Here is a 20,277-nt window from a genome sequence, read left to right on the forward strand (position 1 = left end):
ATAGAGGAATGGAGAAGATTGCGGTATTTCTTATAAGAAATGGTGTGTGTAACTCGATCAGTTCATGGTTGTTCGGCATTGCAAGACACTCGTTCTTTAACCATAAGTCAGTCTTAGTTCGCACCGCAAGCTTTCAAATTGTTATGTTGCCTTCGAACCAGGTCTCAACATCTTATAATGATGAAAAATATTTTAGAGGCCATGCCGTACTATCATCATTGTCCACTAATATTTTAGACATTAAGTTTTAGATCATTGGTCATTCCTGCCATTCCCGTAGCGGCGGAGGTCATTTATGTAGTTCCTCAGTACTATTTTAAGGTCTCTGCCATTCCTCACTACTATTTTGAAGAGGATCCAGAAGAATATGACGATGGGATGAAGATTTAGATGGCCGCACAGATTTTGAATGTTCTAGCGAGAGCGAGGAAGAAAAAAGCTTATAGGTAGCTCATAAGAAACTTTAAAAAATAATAGGGCCGTAAACCCTAATAAAGATTAGTGACGAGTTTGTTAATTCTGTTTAATAATAAAATAATCTACTTTCTATGCATAAAAAAATGCATTACTTCCTTCGTCATTCAAATTTGTTTCCATTCCCTTTGTGAAATATAAAGAAAATGGAAACAAGTTTAGATAACAAAGAGAGTATTATTCATAACGAAGATAGATGTATATAAATAGACATATCATACGGACTCAATATACTTAAGTAAAATAAGACCAAATCTAACCTAAATTTACTAATCTAAAACTGAATATCTAAAATATCTCTAACATTCCTTCAAACTCAAGTAGTATAACAGAAACCAAATTAAATTTATAAGAAATTTGAATACAAATGCAAATAATAAATAACAATTTCTTATTTGCCATTGCCACAGCCGCTCCACCGTGTCGAAGCCAGAAATAGTGCTATCAAGTGAATTAGAATCGGAGAAAACAGAACTCTCGATGGAGTTGAAAATAACAAGACTCTCGATGGAGTCGGAAATAACGGAACTCACAATGGACTCAGAAATAACGACATCTCGATGGAATAAAAAATAACAACACTCTCGATGGAGTTGGAGATAACAAGACTCTCGATGGAGTCGGAAATAACAAGACTCTTGATGGAGTCGAAAATAACGGAACTCTCGATAAAATCGGAAATAATAGCACTCTCGATGGAGTCGAAAATAACATGACTCGATGGAGTCGAAAATAACAAGACTCTCAATAAAATCGGAAATAACAAGACTCTCGATAAAATCGGAAATAACAACACTTTCGATGGAGTTGAAAATAACAATACTCTCAATGGAGTCGAAAATAACAAGACTCCTAATGCAGCTAGAAACATGGCTCCGGAGAAACCCAACAGACAGATGCATATACATGACTTGGGGTGTGTTTGTTTGGGGGTTTGGATTTTGGATTGGGATTTGAATAGTAAAAATTTTGAATTTGAATAGTTGTATGATGTGATATAAATAGGGTTTGATGTGATGTTTTGAATGTAAAATTGATTTTTAGTATAATATAAAAAATGAAAAATAGGTGTTTGATTTGATGTTTTTGGGGGGAAAAAATTGGATGAATAGTGGAAATCCTCCAAAATCCTTCAAACAAACACACCCCAAATGTAAATAAAATCAGAACTAAAAACAAAATCAAAATCAAAACGAAAAAGAGTATAAACTATAGAAAAAATCTCAAAATTTGAAGATCTCCATAACATTCCATGTGAAAAACGTGGTTTAGTAGACATAGTCTACAAGATAAAAATAAACTCTGATACCATGTAAAAATATTTTAGAGAAACTGGAAAATTATATTGTATTTATCATCAAAATAGGAGGTTTATTTATAAAAAGAACTCGATAGACTCAAATCTATATTAGACCAAATCTAAATCTAAAACTGAATATCTAAAATATCTCAACAAGTTCAAAGCATTTTGAGACAAAGATAGCATAAATATTAAGGTTATATTTGATGATTAGTTGGATTATGGTTGGTACTGTACATTCTAAGCAAATTGAAAAAACAATTTGAATCGAGAAACAAACATTTAATGGAATCAATTGAGTGCGATAAAAAATTAAATGAGCGAGACAAGTGCAGTATATTAGAGAGAGATTGAAGTTAGCGGTGTCATCGTAAAGTACAGTACACACAAAAATAGTCTCTCTTGCCTTACAATGGCAATGGCAATGGCAATGGCAATGGGCTTCCTTGTAAGAATCAAAGGAAGAATCACTACTTTGCACTTGTATGCTACTCATATATATATATATATATATATTCTATATGTACAGATCTAGCCGACTCACTCGAGAAACACGGCGCGCCGCGTCATTTACAGCTCCATTTTCAGCTGACTTGAGTGCAGCGAAGCTGCGCCATCACCGTATGCTTTGTTAGTTGAAATCATTGAGTTCAAATTGATGGTTGTTATATGTACTGTAAAAAACAGTAGTGAGTTTCAAAATTTACCTGAATTAGCAGGGGAGTCGTAGCTTATGAGTGAGTTCTCGGGTGTAATGAAGTTGGGGGTGTCAGCTTCCTCTTTGGCCAAGGAGGGATGATGAAGTCCTGCGAATTGCCATGGCTGCGGATACTGATGTTGTCTGTTACCTTCGAGTTGTAGCTCTGGCCACATGGATGGAGCAAACATGCCCATATAGCTATTGTCGATGGAAGATCCGCTCTAAAACAATATATGGTTGTGGAAGGATAAGAAAGTATTGATAAATATTCAACCCAAATTTTTCTATAGAATTTGCAAATGTGAGATCTCGGAATAATTATATCTAACATGAACAGAATTTGGTAAGGCTGATAATAGACTCACCTCTGCTGCCAATATGTCATCGATGTTGAAATCAATTCTCGGGTTAACAGCAGCAAGTCTCATTGATAAAATCTGAACCAAAAGAAAAAGATTTCAATCAGCTGAGGTTTGAATAGGTAAAGAATTATGAAGTGCACGAATTTGAATCCTTGTAATAAATTGCAGTTCTTTGTTTCATAAGAAATGCTCGATATAAGCTAGCAAGTAGTGCATTTTCATTTTAGGAGCTTCGATATAATTTATTCAATCTAACATAAAATCCAAGCAAATGCACCATTACAAAAGAACCTTAAAGTTTTGTTGCTAAATTCATCAAGGATTGAATCATTTCCGGGTATCACAATAATATTCCCCTTGAGATCAACAGATTGATTGAATCAAACATTAGATGGGAAGTAAATGCAAAGACCGACCTCTACTTGACGTTGAAGTGCTTGGACATGATTTATTATCTCATCCAGCACCATTGCAGTACCTGATATCTGTTAGGGGAAATAACAACAACTTTTACTCATTCTGATTGACATCAACTCGAGAAATACCAAGAACAAAGACGGGAGGGAAAAAAAAACGAAAACAAAAAACAAAGAAGATGTCTATTCAGCTAATATCTTGTCAGCTATACTATAATCCAATAACAGATGCAACAGTTCAATATGCATGAAAGAAAGGGAAAATTCTTGATCGACGAGGACCAAAACATAGCATTTGTTACACAATTGAACTATAAAAGAGAAAGTTGTAATCCAATACTAGTCCAAATGAATATAAGATGATCTTACATAATGGGGTAATCGAAACGGGCCATCTTTAGCATTAATCTTAGGGAAACCTCTAGGTTAACTCTGCCACTCAAAACCACAAATCTAATGATCTAGCATTTTGTGTAAATCAGTCGTTTAAATAGTTCTCCTCAAAGCTTTCACAATATAAGTCCAACCCGAACTGTTTGCTAGTGGTCAAAGGGATGTTTATTCGATTCCTAGCTTCACCAAGTTGGAAAGAAGATAAAACATGTAGAGCTTCAGACAAAGTGAAAATATAAGAAAATTATTTTAAGCATACAAAGCCAGATATTTGTACACGATAGGGGCGCAAAAGTTCGGTATACTGTATACAGTATGCCATCCCTATATCTGGCGGCATAAAATGCTTTTCAATTTATAGCTTCTTTCCACGCCACTGGTAGAAAGTTTAGCTATAACCTATTCCAATTCTATATATCCTTTACGAGACAGAACAATTCAATTGCTGATCCAAATTCTAACCAAGAAACTACTCCCATGTCTCCAATTACTATCTAATTGTCCAACCTTAGAGGCCCATTATAAACATAACTGATTTTTCAAATTTTTATTTTGAATTATCAAGTAATATCAACATCAATGCTAAGAGGGATCTCAAGAAAATTTTCCAATGGCGGACTCGTGAAAATGGAGTTATACTTAAGATAGAAAAATACGGTTTGGTGAAAATATGGATAACAGACGATTGCAAAAAGCCAAAAGGTGAAGACGCATTATTAGAATCATGAGAGGGACACTTCAGCATCGGCCCCTCCACTTTTCTTGGTGAACAGCTTTTTCTGTCTTTCCCCAATTGAAAGGGTGATAGCGACCGCTTATAATTCAATTGGTTTTTACATGAAAAAAGTATAACCTAATCATCAGAAGATTAAAAAAATAGGGCAGTGTAATAAGACAAGAAATGGTTTTTAATTACCATGTAATTCCAAATGTAATGAACAACTACTAATTGCAGCAACCTAAAACCTCTCTACCACAAAAATGGTGTCCGTACGGAATTGAAATTTTAGGGACTGACTGACCTTGTTACATCCAGGGACCAGCTCCTGTAGTAGCTTCATCCTGGCGTTGATTTTCTCCCTTCTAGCCTGTGAACAAACGCAACTGAGTAAATGCACTTTATTGCAACTAATCAAGATCAAGAAAATGATTTAGAGACCAATCCATACTCTTTCAGCTAAGCTATGGCGATCCGTGGCTTGGCCACGGCGAGCTCTGACATGAACGAATGGCAATTTATCGCCGCTTTCCTCAGAAGAATCATTTGCTGCTGCTGCCGCCTTTTTGCTCTTTTTATTCGTGACTTTTACCTGAAGGCACGAGTAGATACAGTTCATATGTAGATACTATGCAATCCTTTATAACTTCATTAATTTCTTCCTTGAAATATATAGAAAGAGGGAACATCATATGTCTATGAATTGACAATGATTTTGTGTTCAGAGACATTACCTTTTTCTCCTCCTGCTTTCTCTTGCCGGATTTTAGGCCCTGCGTTGAAACAGGCGGCGAAGAAGAATTCGGCCGGGAATCGGAGTCCGGCGGCTCTCGCTTTACGGAATCGAGCTTCATCGGGCTTGAAGCAGACAGAATTGGCGTTTTCTCCGACGAATTGTCAGCCGAAGCGAAGACAGAAAACTTTGACGCCCGGTCAATTAGGGCAATGTTTGAAGGAAAAATCGGCGGTGGCATAGGCTTCGCCGGAAAGTCTTCGTTGACTAAGAGCTCGACCGCCTGCGGCGGCGGTAGCTCAAGAAGCGCCGTGAATGAGCTGCTGGGCGCTTCCGGTGGATTCGAAATTAAACCATGAATTTCGTCGAATCCGAACCCTAGTTCCCCAGCGTCGGGACCTGACAGTACGGATCTAAACTGAGGTTGAGTTGCTTCAAGTTGTGGTTCCATTGAAAAATATCCTAAAATTCTTTCCTACAACTCCAAGGATTCGATTATAGATAAACTAATCTCACAGAGAAGCTCCGAATTCCCCAAAATTGCGAATGGAACGGAAATTCAACCCAAAGATGGAGAGAAAATCAAGGGAGAACAAATTAATTTCACCAGAAAGAAATTCGAAGAAGCTCTAGTGGATTTTATGATGCAGAACAACCTGAATAGCCGGAAAACACGAAGAATTAAACCGAAACAGATCAAAAGGTTGCTCAAATGAAGCCAAAATTTGAGCTCCACGAACAAATTTCCAGTACCATCAACCAGAACTCAGAGCATGAACAAAGTGAAAATTGAGATCGAACGAGCACCAACAGCTCACACACCTCAACAGAAGTAGGCAAAAGAACACGGTAACAACGCTGATAACAAGCAAATTAATGCCCCGCAGTTCTTAACTCAAGTTACCAAAAAATGCAGGCCATAATTCGTTGTTGAAGAAGCTGAAATAGCAAAAATTAAATACAGAGGAGAGGTTCTGCTTCTGGCACAAATTGAAGTGGAACCTCCTTTCCTTCTCCGGAGGGAAAGCTTCAACAATATCAATGGCGGTCAAAGCCTGTCTCCGTGTCTCTGTCTGCAGTGTGGAGTGTAAACTGGATTAGCCTTTTTCCCTTTTCCTCTTTCTATCAAATCTCCATCTCAGGACCTCAAGTCCCGGATTGTACTGCCAAAAGTGACGCGGGTTGTCTGGTCCCGCAGTCCATGTACACCGCTCGTACCTTATAAATTTAATAAACAAATAAATAATATCCGTTGAGCATTAGATCATTGTCTATAAATGTGATTTGTGGGTTATTTTTGTTTAAAATAACTTTAATTTAACTTAAGTTTTTCTTTTTAAAATAGTATTTTAATATTCCTTCTATCCCATTAAAAATACTATTTTCGTCCGTCTCATTTTTCAAAATATTTATTTTTAAAAATAATTATATATTTATATCAAAATAGTTTTAACTTTTACTAAAATTACAAACGTACAATTACACTTTCCAAAATATTTATTTCTAAAAATAATCATACATCCATATCAAAATACTTTAATTTTTACATAAATTATAAACGTAGAATTACAAGTACAATTATTTTTTACAACAAAAATGTCAAAATTCCTTACACATTCTAGTAATAGATAAAATACTATTATTTCTTAATCTACTACAAAATTTAATGAACCCTTTGAATAGGAACGGCAGAAGTATAATATTTTGTAAACTAAAATTGTGCATTTTCATTAATAATAATAGGATAAATTATATAATATTTATTCGTTTTATTAAAAAATACCAAATTTATAATATTTTACTTATGGCGTGAAATTCTCTTCTATTGAATAAAAATTATACACAAAATATTACATTCGTCCAAATATAATGTTTGATTGCGAACATGCATCTAATTATGATAAATTTATACAAAAAAATGATAAAATAAATACTCTTACGTCTCACATAATTTATTATTTTGTTTAAAATATAATTATATACTATAATTCAATTTTAAAATTTATAATTTATAATTTTTTATTTTAATAAAATTTTTTAGGTATGTTAATCTTAATTTATAATTATTTTTATTATACAATATTTATTTTTCTTAATATATTTATTATTTATTTATTAATTATATTTATCTAAAGTTTCATATTATGATAATATGAACATTTTTAGTGAGATGAAAAAATTAGTATTTTTTTTTTAAATAAATAATTGTTCAATTCTTCTTTGTTAAGTATATTTTTTATAAAATTACGTAATAGTTCACATTCGAAAAATTATAAAGTAAATGATGATAGATAATTTATTTATTTATTTTATTAAAAAATATTATTTAATATGTTTTTAAGTATTTTTTTTATTTGTTCAAAATTTTACATAGTCAGATGCAATCAATTATCATATTTAGATAAAAGCTAGTATTTTGTGCATATTTTTATTAGTAAAGAAAATACTGGTTTTCATAATTATATCATAAAAGAGTAAAAAATAACTAAAAATGCATTTTTACATAAAAATTTGTATCTAAAAATTTGAATACATTTTAAGGCGACGAAAGAAATATATATTACATAATTAGTATAAATTTGAAAATTTGAAATTCACATAAGGATGTGTTCAGTTGGAATTTTGGAAAAAAATAAAATTGATTATTCATAATTTTTTTATTTTAAAAATTATTAAACTAAATGTTTACTTTAAATTTTTTATATTATTTTAAAATTTAATTTTATATTTAAAATATTATATCAAATAATTATTAATTCATTTTTACAATTTTAAACTTAAACCCAGACAACCAAACAAATACACCCAATATATATTAGTGTTATCATGAAAGTGATATATATATATATATATCTATATATAAACGGATCACCTTAAAAATATCTACAACAAAGAATAGCTTAGATTAAAAAAGCGGGAGCAATAATGCCAATTGTGATTGATTTTTTCAGTTTTGTTTGTTTTTGTTTAAAATAAATTTGAAAGGAAATATTAATTTGAATATTTGTTTAACTAATATTTTAATTTAATATTTTATTAGATAAAATAATATATTTTTACTAAAATTCATACAAGATAAATAATATTACTTTTTGTTCAAAATACTATAAAGAACAAATTATTTATTTCTATTATATATATATATATATATATTAGTGAGGTTGTTTAAACTATAAGTGTGTTTTTACACCCTTCGTCCCTTTTGAAAGAGATCATTTGAGGTTTTGTAGTAAAGTTAAAATAATACTTCCTCCGTCTCAGAACTATAGTCTTAATTTGGTTGGGCATGAGATTTAAAGAATATTGATATTATATTAGTAGTTGGTAAAAAGTATAGATAAAAGATTTTTTTGCCCTTGTGAGTGTATTAGTGTAAAAAGCAGTGGCAATTGTATAATAAAAAAAAAAGTAGGGGTAGTTTTATGGTGATATGATTATTTATGGAAATAAGACTATTGTTTTGGGACGGACAAAAATGGTAAACAAGATTATTGTATTGGGACGGAGGGTATACTATTTTATTGGTTAGTGAAAGTGTGTAAGATATTTTGATATTTTGTCTTTTGACTTTTTGTATAAAATAATTGTATGTTTAATTGTAAGTTTGTAATTTAAATAAAAGTTAAAGATATTTTGATATTAGTACATGCTTACTTTTTCTAATATAGGAAATGATACTTTTAAATAAGACAAACATAAAAACGATACTTTGAATTATGACGAATAGAGTATTATTTTTAATTTGAAATAACTTTTTATGTTAAATATAAAAAAATTATAACAATAATATAAAAAATAAAAATATTTAATTATTAACTTTTTTTTTAAATAAATAGAATTAACTAATAAAGTATAATATATATATTATGTGTGTTTGTATATTTTATTTGCAATATTAATTTAGAAGTATATATATTGCTTGGGCGAAAACAATTTATATTTTATCCATCAACTTGTAAGTTTCTTTTTTGTTTTTTTTTTTTCATGCGATTTAAAGTAAATTAATATTTTATAAATATATAGTGTAATAAAGTAGTTTAATATTTATTTTACTATTGACATTAAAGTAAAAATAATATAAAAACATAAAAAGTAGGAATATTTTTTTATTTAGTTAAGGATTATTTTTTCTTAAAAACAATAAACTAGAAGTTTTTATTTTGATAAACTAAAATAGTTAGATAAGAAATTTACTTTTGGACGAATGAAGTATAATTTTGTTATATATATTGTATAGTGTGTTTAAGATAATTTGGATGTGTTTGTTTTGTATTTTAATTTAAAGTATTTTCCTATATGAAATGTGAGAAAACATATTAATAATATAAAAAATACATTTTGTGTTGAATAGTTTTATGAGATAAGAAAAAAATATATATCGAAAATCGTATTATATACCAATTATATCTCGTTATCTTTTTGTGCTAATTATAGAGTAAAATGTATATATTGTTTATCTTTATAGTATATTATGATCCAATCAAATAATTATGGTCAAGAATTTGATCGAATCAACATATCATTAGCACCCTAGACAAAAAAATTTAGAAAACAAAACCAAAAATATCTAACTATACAAATAATGGGATGAGATTACCTAGCAAACGACATTAATATTACCTTTATCCCAATATTTTCATTTTATTTTATTATATATAGTTTGTTTTTATTTAGAAGTAACTACATATTTTAATTACATTTTAAATTTTATAATTTTATTAATTTTAATTAAATCATTTAATTATCTTAATATCATTCTATAATTATTTATATTATATTATAATTATTTTTACTAATATTTTTTAAATTAATTACTAATTATAATCATTTTTAATTTTTGTATTTACAGTTTGGCGTGTTTCATTGAGTTTGGAAAAAATTGATTGAATTTGATATTAAAATAATGTTTAATAAGATATTTTGTGAAAAAAAAAGTCTAAAAAAATTAAATCAAATAGTAAAATTTTAAAAAATTTGGTTAAAGAAATATACCCCTAAACACATAGGGAGTGTTTGTGAGTTTTAGTTTTTGTGTTTGGATTTTTGAGTAGTAAAAATTTGAATTTGAATAGTGGTATGATGTGATATAAATAGAAGTTGATGTAATGTTTTGAATGTAAAATAAATTTGTAATATAATATAAAAAAATACTAATAATTATCTAATTTGATATTTTTTTAAAAAAAAATAAAATGTGAATAATAAAAACATATTATAAAACACCACAAAATACTACATCCATAATCTTCCGAAGTATATTACTCCCTCCATCCTAGAAAATATGAGACTATTACTGTAGATACGAGAATTTAGGTAAAGTATAATTAGTAAATAATTAAGAAGTATATTAGTAAAAATAATTATTATTTAGTAAAAATAATTATAGATTAAAATTAAGATAAGTAAATAGTTTAATTAAAATTAAGAAAATTATAAAATTTAAAATTTAAAATGCGATTAAAGTGCATAATTATATTTCCAAAAATAAAAAGAACAAGTTTGTGAAACGAACGAAAATAAAAAATAGTAACAAATTACGTGGGACGGAAGGACCAGTAATTACTAACTTCGAGAGAGGGATCGGTGAATGTGGCGTGGGTGTCATAAACTAAGAGCATTAATTATGTGCAATTAATGTGGAACAGTTTGTACAATGCACTAAGGGGCCCGCGTGAGCACGACACAAACCATCAAGGTGGCCCATTAGGCCCAAACTCTGCCAACTGAAAGCGACTTAACTGTTGGGCCCAATTGTTTGGGCCTATTAATTAGTGGGGGCCCAATACCCCTGGAAGAGTTGAAATTTCTTTGTCAATTATTTAATTGGCTAGCCTAGTAGTAATAGATGACAGTGCAGGCAACAACAACAACAACAACAACATAATAATACTAATAATAATAAATATCAATATAAATTATTATTATTATTATTATTGGTTGATGTGTAAGAGTTTGATAGGGTCGTAGGGAACAAGTAGTATGTAACAGTGAGTGTGTATGTCGTGATGGACCCAATAATGCTAACTTATGTCTGTCCTATAGCCCATAATCTGTTGGGCCCAATTAACGGTGGTCCTTTGACAGCCTGTACTTTGGGCCCACCTCACCATGTCCTCAACTTCACTTGACAATAATAAATTCACATTCATTCTTAACAAAAACTAATAATAATAATAATGAATATCGTGCTAATTATAGTTAATTAACCTCAGTTAGTAGTATATTGTAATGATACACAAACGGTGTGTTCTTTTTGTGTTTTTCTCATACATAATTTTAAAAAAAAATTAATATATTATATACATTTATTATCTTTATATTATATACACAATTTTCTATATCACAAAAAAAATGAAAAAAATTCATTCAAATTATTTTACAAAACAAAGACACCCAAAATATATATTATTGTATATCATTAGCACATATTTTTTCTTTCATGTGCAATATATATAACATGCCCTTCAAATAAAATATTACTAACTAATACTATTATTTTTTTCCCCTTCTCTTTTATGTTTGATTTGTGCATGTGATTGAAGTTTTTATTTATATTTTAATTTTAAATATTATTTTCATATAATATTGTATAAAAAAATAAATATTAGAAACCGCAAGTAATAAATAATAAAAAAATAATTTAAAAGTCACAGCCAAGCGACCCTTCCTTATATTATTATTAATACTTCTAAACAATCAGGTTTATTCTTTTACTATTTTAGATTAAAATTAACACAATTTTAATAAAAATATACTTTTTTTTTATATATATATAAAATGCCACGTCAAAATACTATTTAAACAAAATTTCAAATTTACATCCCATTTAAAATGAATTTCAAACCATCAAAAGAACAAAGCTAATGTTATAATCAAATTAAACTAATATAATAAAAATGATCAAAATTATTTCCAAAATGAAAACTCTAGGGTGTTTGGTTTACTTTTTCACTCTATTTTTATAAAAATATAATCTGTTCACCCATATTTGATGAAGGCACCGACACCCCATATTTGTCTAAGATTTTAAATTTGATTTTACTATTTCAATTTTCTTTTCTCTCCAAAAATATCAAATCATACACTCAATTCTTATTTATTTTATTACACTAAAATCTAATTTTACATTCAAAACATCACATCAAACACATATTTATATCACATCAAACACATATTTCAATTCAAAATTTTACTATTCAAAATCAAAACTTTCACAAATAAATACACTAATTAGTACGGAAACCACATTAATGTACATTTGATGCTAATATGCTCTTCGGTTAGAAGCATTTCTGACTAAAATAAAGCTGCACTGTTTATTTTATCAAAACATCATATCTAATTAATTATTTAAACTATAAATCCACAACAACAACAACAACCACAATAATAATAATAATAATAATAATAATAATAATAATAATAATAATTACTTCACACTCTAAAATTCTTCCCCGAAACCAATAGAAACAAATCACAATCAATTTTACAAAATGTCTCTCAGAAAGCATCAAACTACTTACTTTACAATCCACACAACAAAGACAAGCTAGAATGGCTGCGGATGACACCAGAGAATTCAAGAAACCTTATATATATATATAAACAAAATCTATTTGAATCTACGGAATCCCGGGATACGGCATGAACAAAAATTAGCTAGAGGAAACAGAAAGAACTGGCAAATGTTAACTTAGTTGGATACTTACTAAGGTCCCCTTCTACTTATCAAATAATGAGAAACCTATGTGCCGAATGGATGTGTCAAGAAAATTCAATTGAAACCGAAAACATTACCAGGAACTTCTTCGTCGTCACTGAATACTGCGTATATAACAGACAAAGCCATCCTGCAAATTGGTATTCTCTGTTATAACACTTCACGGCGCAGAAAAGACTTATATAGATGTTTTCATTTTAGTGGTCGAAAGAACCAATCTAAATATGAGTAATCAGTGTGGGAATCAAAACCCGAGATATATGTAAATGACTACATCCTTAATTCATTACGCTGAACCTTAAAGATGAAGTCGAGAAAGGCATGTAATACATAAATCAAGCCATCATAGTGAAGGAGCTATACAGGGAAAATTACATCAGCCAAAAACCTAAATTTCGATAGAAACAAATTTCTTATTGAAGAGCTGCATTAACACCCATAACAATGGCATGGAGAAAAATCAAAGCAGTAATGCACTAGGTGCTAAGCAATCGAAAGCAATATTATCATTCTGTAATGCTAACATAAGAAATCTGAGTGTTCATTGTGAAAATTCAATCAGTGTTTCAAAATGAATGCTCTGTTCATAAACTGGAAATAAAAAAGAAAACGAAAGAAATATCAGAACTGCTAACATCGTGATGTTTTTATTATTAGCGTAGCACTGAAATATAAAAATAAAAGAAATTCTTTATTCTTACATTTACAAGATTTTCTGGTCAATGTGACCAATCAAAAAGTCTATATTGTCAACTCCAATAGGCATTCCAAAGTCAGAAATACATAAAGATGGAGCCAAACAGCTTCGAAAGATAAAATCTATTTTATTTGGTGCTAACTAAATTCTAAAATTCATGAACTGAGGAACGGATATCCAGTCCTTGGACACTCGAGTACATTACTGAGTACATGGCAGAAAATGTCCCCGCAGCAATCATTCTATAATCGGACAACATAGATCAATGAGAACAATGTACTGTATATGTTTTTCATTAATTGAAAATTTTAAAGGAGTGATATGTGGTGCAAACCTTGTAATGACCAGACCAAAGAAAACCACATAAAAACCCAGCTTGAAAATCCGAGCTTTCTTCTCAGAGTTAAGCACTCTAAAAACTTCAGTGACGTCAATCAGATGCTGCCGACTCAAGTATCTGAAATGAGAAAAGAAAAGCATATATAACATCAGGATGAGAGGATTTAACACCATCGGGTTTCACTCATATCATTGTTTTTGTTAGGATAAGTGACGAGTCTAAACTACATTTTTTTTTTTTTTTTTTCACACAACTTCATTGAGCTCACTCATAGTTGATAAATTCTTTCTTCTGTGATCATCCTAATGCAACATCAAGGTATTGTAAATTGTAACCACTTTATGAACACCTCCCAATTTTCCCCTTTCTATAATTACTTTATTTGCAAGCCTGTTCATTCTTAAGTTTTGTATCATATCATTATTACGACTTCAGTAATTGATTCCACCCTTCTAACTCAAATAATGTGAGATGATTCATACTATTTTGACATGAATTTAATAAATCAGCTTTGTGAGGGCACAAAATGCAAAGAGATTCATTGAAAAATAGCGAACAGACCAAATAATATTGTATCCTTAATAGAATAATCTTCCCATCAAGGATATGAAAATAATCCAAGAAAACTGACTGGAAATGATAGGATACTTGCCGCTTCATATTATAATATGCAGGAGGTAGAGATATTAGAAACATGATCCAATGCCCCGTCACAAGAAGCAGGATACTGAATGCCCCTTGTAATAAATACTCAGCAAGGATTACAGAGTTGACACGAGATGATAATTCGTATGGATTCAAGTAGTCAGCCTCCAAATCAGAGAAGCCGAGGAACTGCAGGAAACAAACAATATTTTGAGATGGATGTGATTGTGCAACCATTACTACAACACCCAACCACAACAAATAGATTCGAAAAACAATAAACAGCAAATTAAAACATTACATAGAGAAATAGGGAGAGCAAAAGAGAACTGGATTACATTTGGCAATAGATTGGAGAACATACATACCAATTTTTGAAAAACATAACACAGTTAATCTAGATTGATAAAAAAAAAAAAATTAAGCTCATATGAGAACAGAAATTAAACAAATCTAGGATTAGAATCACAGCAGAAGTGTAAAAATAACTTTAAAACAAACTTGTCCAGACTCATTGCACAATAGCCATCCCTTATACAGCTCTGGTTCCTTGGATTGGACACAATTCAAAATTAGGGTTTTGGATTCATAATAAAAACATAATCATTACTCAAAAATTCCTTTGAACTCATTTCAAGTTATAATAATTCTCCTGCCATTAATGAAGCTCCAATACCAAATTCAGCAAAAGCGCCACAGGAAACAATGGACCCCCCAAAAATTAAACCACTATTAGAATACTCTAAGCAGCTAGGGTTTTGCTTAAGTACAACGTGACATGCTTCCTTCCAACTACGTAATGCAAAATCAAACAAACCACAATGCGTGTTTAAATAAACGATCCGTTAAAGAATAAATCTTACCTGATAAAAGTTCAATCCCAGTAGACCGACGTTTATGAATGAAAAAATTAACCACAGAATCGGTTCCCAAGCCATTCCTCCTCCAATAACACAGATATTCTACCGTTGTTCAACCAGTAAACTATTAGATCCCTTCATTATCATCAAAAATTTGAATCAATATCAATTAGATCATTCAAACTTTACAGAACCGCTGTCTGCGACCTGGTGAACAGAGTTCTCATGATGTTTGCCACGATGGTTATACAGATTTGGGCCACAATCCAGAAGTGGCTTAATTGGGCCGTTGGACAGCCCAATAAAATTCTAGAAGTGGCCCAATTGTAATACGACGTCGTTTTGGAAGTTTGGGATAGCTTCCGACCTCTCTGGAAGCACGGTTGATGGTGAAGCTTGTGCGAGGGGTCTTCAAGGACGATGCTGAATATTCCGAAGCAGAAACCCGAAATCCATTTTGATTTCCAGTTCAATCACTCTTTCTTTCTTCAGGCACCAAAGATTCTGCGGTAATTATTCTTTACTTTAATGCATATTTTATTCTTTGCTTCTATTCTGATTTGGCTTCGTCTGGTTGTTGATTTCTCGCTATCTACATTTGTACCGTTGCCAGTTTCTTAATTATGGAATATTGCTATGTTTTGATAAATTTGTGAATCGGCAATTGACTTTTAACTGAGGAGCTGAATAAGGTAATTCTGATATATTGTTTACTTTATTGAGCCTCTGATCAGAACAATATTCTTTTTAGGTTTAAAAATCTTGCTATTGCCACTGTCGTTTTGTGCGTATAATTCATGTGGCTGCAGGCGAGTATGGTGACAAAAGGGTTCTTTTTAATTCGTATTTTTATTGCCGATGAATGTGTCAGTGTAGGTTTCAAAAATCCATTTGTATGGTGGACATGTGCCTGATTGATCCTTTTTGTGTGCAAGGTTCTTTTTGCTGGATTGTTGTTCTAATGTCATGCCAAAATGACAGTCTGTACTCCCATCACTACATGCTCCAAAAATGTGGTCTGCTTAATTAAAAATGTCCAAAGACAGATGGTTATTCATGTTTCCGATGCCTTTGTTCTGTCGCCGTATAATTGCTGCGCGTATGGCAAGCATTCGAGATTGCATTATGCTACCATCTGCCCATCTTCTCGTTTGTCTATAAATGGATTTCAGGCATTTCAGAGTAATTGTTTCAGATTCGTAGGTGGAGGTGAACATAGCAAAAGTTGCAATTCGTTGTCATTTAAAAGTTTAGTTAATCGTAAACGGCGTCGGAGGACTCACATTAATGTTTCAACTGGATGGGAGAACATGAATTTGAGACTTTTGATGCCTAAACAAACAAATACATCCAAATTTAGGTGTAGTGTTGGACCCTTCTTTTGGCAGCAACAGCGTAGTGTATCTGCAGGGCTTTTTCTAGGATTGTTGGTTTGTTTTTGTACTCCTCAACCTTCATATGCTGAAGTATTTGATGGAGACGAAAGGAAGGAAGGATGTTGCGAGGCTTCTGCTAAGAAGGAAGTTTTGACAGACTACTCGGTGATTGGTCAGTAGCCTGTGATTTGCCTTATTCCTGTAGTTTCTCTGGATATTTGCTTCAACCGATTTCGATTTCTGTTTCATACTGATTAGGCATACCTGGAGATGGAAGATGCTTGTTTCGCTCTGTTGCCCATGGAGCCTGTGTACGAGCAGGAAAGCCTCCTCCGAGTGAGACAAACCAAAGGGAACTGGCAGATGAATTGCGTTCTATGGTATGTTCAATCCCCCTTCCTCCCCACCCCCCCCTTTTTTTTTCATTATTCAGTATTTGATCTGTTTATGCAAAATAGTAGTATATAGATCCGGAATGAGGTGAAAGGCATGAAATTGCTGCTTGATGTTGAGTTTAGAGGGATGATCGTCGTTGAAATCTTCTGTGCCAAAGTCTAATAATGCCATATTTATAAATCGAGTAGAGTTAGTAGAATTCCATGGTTTATAAACTACCAACACCTTTCCAATCTTTTGAATTGTGTCAGCAAAATTTGTCTCCTAACTATGGATCTGCGGAACTTTATTAGGTGGCTGATGAATTCATCAAGAGACGGAAAGAAACCGAATGGTATTCATATTCTAACCTTTCAGTTATGCTCATTCTTGCCGTCAATACTATGTATTCTCGTCTCGTTAGTCCCTGTAGAACTATCTTTGACTAACAAAATGCCACCTAATTGAGGCAACATTTCTTGTTGTTTTTCTTTGCTATGCTTGAATTTGTAGATTTGCAAATCGGATTTATTGCTTAATGCTTAGTTGATCAATTCTCAGGTTCATTGAAGGGGATTTTGACACATACGTTTCACAAATGAGGAAGCCGCATATATGGGGAGGCGAACCGGAGTTACTGATGGCTTCTCATGTCCTCCAGTAAGTTCATGTTTACTATAATCTTCTTGAGATGGATATTTTTTGGTTTAATAAAGAATCTCAATTAGTAGCAGCAGTGTGATCCTTTCGAGGTTTAGATTTGGGTTTGGAACTTGAGATAGTAAGGGTGTGTTTGTTTGGAGGATTGGATTTTGAGTTGGGATTTGAATAGTAAAAATTTTGAATTTAAATAGTTGTATGATGTGATATAAATAGGTGTTGATGTGATGTTTTGAATGTAAAATTGATTTTTAGTATAATATAAAAAATAAAAAATAGGTGTTTGATTTGATGTTTTTGGGGGAAAAAAATTGGATGAATAGTAAAAAAAAAATCCAATCCCTCAAACAAACACACCCTAAAAATCTGAATTTAAATAGTATTTGATGTGATGTTTTTAATGTAAATTAAATCTTTTGATAACAATTAAATGAAAAATAAATATTTGATTTGATGATTTTTGGTAAAAAATTTGACAAATAGTTTGAAACACCGTCCAAAACTTAATGAAACGGAGCCCTATCGTTGGAAGACTAAATTGATTACCACATCATGCTTACAACTGATCCTATTAGCTTTTAATTGAGAGCATTTAGGCATGTTTGGATTTTTTTGTTAATAGTGTCGAATGTGACGTTTTGAATGAATTAATAAGTTTTGATCTAATTTTTTAAATGAAAATTGGGTTTTGAAGGAGATGGTTTCTTAGAAAGAAAATCTACAATGAATAGTAGGGAAACAAGTTTTAAAATATAAGTAAAAAAAGCAAAGGCTCCGTTCACCCAATGTTCTTAGATGAATCGATTTTTTTGTGTGTGGTATGAAAAATTATGTCAAAATATAAAATATATTATTTTAGATTGAATATTTGACATTTTTTACTTTTTGGAATGATTTTTTGACTCTATAATGTGTATATGAGGTTTTTTTTTTTTTTTTTTTTTTTTTTTTACATTTTTACTTTTGTATAAAATATTTTATGTTTTTTATTATTATTTTTGAAAAATCGCAATTGAGAAATAATATTAAGAGAACATAGCGTAGTGTTTGCATTCTTTATTTAGTGAAATTGATTGATGAGCTTGGTTTACTGTCGTATAGATCATTTTCTTGTGTAGTTGGTGTAAATGCGACATGGGAACTAATAAATAGCGTAAACTGCCAGGATGCCGATTACAGTGTACATGCACGACAAAGATTCTGGCGGCCTGATCTCCATTGCTGAGTACGGGCAGGAGTACGGTAAGGACAATCCTATATTAGTCCTCTATCACGGCTACGGTCACTACGATGCGCTGCATGTTCCTGGTAAGGGTGGGACACGGCCGAGGCTGTGACATTCCGGCCGGAATGGCTGTGATCTAATTTTACTAGTTAGTACACAGCAGATGACTTCTAGCAGACTTTGAAGTATACAAAATATACATTGATTTGTTGTACCTTTTCCATTTGTAATAGTTGTTGTCTTAGCTGATAAATTCTTTCTAATATACAGCGCCTATGCGTTTCTTGTTTATATATAAATATATATTTATTTATTTATTTACTTCTATGATACGGGAATTCGCAATGATATACAGTTGTGATAACCAAACACAATCATATTATTCCTTACTAGATATTGACTTTGTGCTGAAATGGTATTTTATTTTTATTTTTTATGAAGTTGAATCCGCAGCTGCTACCCATATGTACGCACTGAATTTAATACCGTACAAACTAGCCACCCATATGTACGCACTGAATTTAATACCGTACAAACTAGCCACCCATATGTACGCACTGAATTTAATACCGTACAAACTAGCCACGATAAGACAAATCACACTAGTTACACAATTCTATTTCTCTAGCTTCTTCCTCTTTCACTTTCGGATTAATATTATAAAATTTAATATATCTATATTTATATAAAATATATCATATACTCCATATTGTTATGTAATATATAATGATATAATGGTGCTAAGTATATAGATATATGTATACCGCCTTGAAGGGTATTAAATATATGTATGTATATATTTGTATATATATATTGTGTGGATATGTAATAGGGTTATTATTATTATTATTATTATATATATAACATAAGTGAGTAGATGTAATGATGATAGGAGTAATGGATTTCTTTGATACATAAACCAAACAGAGGAGAAATTCGGATGTCATTCATGTCCAGTGTATTTTACAATTCACTCATATATATATATAGGCACATCAAATTCCACATTGATTGAATAGAAAAGTATCCACGTATCTCCTACATCACATGTTAGTGTATTCTACGTGTTTACTTCGTAATACTCTCCCTTGGATACTTTTATATAAAGAATGTGCCTCGTTAAAACCTTACTATGAAAAAACCCTGTGGGAAAAATCATAGTGAAGGAAAAAGAGTACATCATTCTTGTATTAATGCGCTTCCCATGTTTTGGACTTTATTTGATGTCATTCATCCGACGCATTCCAATTCCTTGCACCAGTTTGTTGAATGTTGCAGTCGGC

General features: G+C 31.1%; 3 protein-coding genes across 5 annotated transcripts; 1 reads left to right on the forward strand and 2 right to left on the reverse strand.

Moving 5' to 3' along the window:
* Positions 1 to 2,086: 2,086 nt before the first annotated feature.
* Positions 2,087 to 6,200, reverse strand: LOC127258160 (transcription factor bHLH48-like). Its single transcript, XM_051284882.1, has 7 exons — positions 5,098 to 6,200; positions 4,815 to 4,955; positions 4,668 to 4,733; positions 3,253 to 3,321; positions 2,840 to 2,911; positions 2,482 to 2,695; positions 2,087 to 2,382 (listed from the first exon to the last, which is right to left on the reverse strand). The coding sequence occupies exons 1-7, from the start codon at positions 5,545 to 5,547 to the stop codon at positions 2,345 to 2,347; spliced, it is 1,050 nt and encodes a 349-aa protein (XP_051140839.1). The 5' UTR covers positions 5,548 to 6,200; the 3' UTR covers positions 2,087 to 2,344.
* Positions 6,201 to 12,534: 6,334 nt separating this feature from the next.
* Positions 12,535 to 15,574, reverse strand: LOC127259317 (protein cornichon homolog 1-like). 2 transcript variants are annotated; one of them, XM_051286574.1, is made up of 4 exons: positions 15,362 to 15,574; positions 14,506 to 14,687; positions 13,848 to 13,970; positions 12,535 to 12,946 (listed from the first exon to the last, which is right to left on the reverse strand). In XM_051286574.1, the coding sequence occupies exons 1-4, from the start codon at positions 15,434 to 15,436 to the stop codon at positions 12,871 to 12,873; spliced, it is 456 nt and encodes a 151-aa protein (XP_051142531.1). In that variant the 5' UTR covers positions 15,437 to 15,574; the 3' UTR covers positions 12,535 to 12,870. The 2 variants fall into 2 exon arrangements, with proteins under 2 accessions (XP_051142531.1, XP_051142522.1); XM_051286565.1 differs by lacking the exon at positions 12,535 to 12,946 and adding an exon at positions 13,441 to 13,755.
* A 125-nt stretch (positions 15,575 to 15,699) lies between these two features.
* On the forward strand, positions 15,700 to 19,311 carry LOC127259303 (OVARIAN TUMOR DOMAIN-containing deubiquitinating enzyme 4). 2 transcript variants are annotated; one of them, XM_051286545.1, is made up of 6 exons: positions 15,700 to 15,867; positions 16,294 to 16,906; positions 16,993 to 17,114; positions 17,424 to 17,464; positions 17,671 to 17,769; positions 18,935 to 19,311. In XM_051286545.1, the coding sequence occupies exons 2-6, from the start codon at positions 16,333 to 16,335 to the stop codon at positions 19,104 to 19,106; spliced, it is 1,008 nt and encodes a 335-aa protein (XP_051142502.1). In that variant the 5' UTR covers positions 15,700 to 15,867; positions 16,294 to 16,332; the 3' UTR covers positions 19,107 to 19,311. The 2 variants fall into 2 exon arrangements, with proteins under 2 accessions (XP_051142502.1, XP_051142511.1); XM_051286554.1 differs by having other exon boundaries at positions 18,888 to 19,035.
* Positions 19,312 to 20,277: the final 966 nt, after the last annotated feature.

This window comes from Andrographis paniculata, unplaced genomic scaffold (genome assembly GCF_009805555.1).
Source record: "Andrographis paniculata isolate CXL003 unplaced genomic scaffold, ASM980555v1 Contig14END, whole genome shotgun sequence".
NCBI classification, from domain to species: Eukaryota; Viridiplantae; Streptophyta; class Magnoliopsida; order Lamiales; family Acanthaceae; genus Andrographis; species Andrographis paniculata.

Coding starts and splice junctions, on each gene's coding strand:
- LOC127259303 (XM_051286545.1), top strand. CDS start 16,333: ATGACAGTCTGTACTCCCATCACTACATGCTCCAAAAATGTGGTCTGC. Junction 17,115..17,423: donor CAGATGAATTGCGTTCTATG/GTATGTTCAATC, acceptor GAACTTTATTAG/GTGGCTGATGAATTCATCAA. Junction 17,465..17,670: donor AGACGGAAAGAAACCGAATG/GTATTCATATTC, acceptor ATCAATTCTCAG/GTTCATTGAAGGGGATTTTG.
- LOC127258160 (XM_051284882.1), bottom strand. CDS start 5,547: ATGGAACCACAACTTGAAGCAACTCAACCTCAGTTTAGATCCGTACTG. Junction 4,734..4,814: donor GCCATAGCTTAGCTGAAAGA/GTATGGATTGGT, acceptor GTTTGTTCACAG/GCTAGAAGGGAGAAAATCAA. Junction 3,322..4,667: donor TGGTCCCTGGATGTAACAAG/GTCAGTCAGTCC, acceptor TTCCCCTAACAG/ATATCAGGTACTGCAATGGT.
- LOC127259317 (XM_051286565.1), bottom strand. CDS start 15,436: ATGGCTTGGGAACCGATTCTGTGGTTAATTTTTTCATTCATAAACGTC. Junction 13,971..14,505: donor GCATATTATAATATGAAGCG/GCAAGTATCCTA, acceptor TTCTCATTTCAG/ATACTTGAGTCGGCAGCATC. Junction 13,756..13,847: donor TTTGGTCTGGTCATTACAAG/GTTTGCACCACA, acceptor GTCCGATTATAG/AATGATTGCTGCGGGGACAT.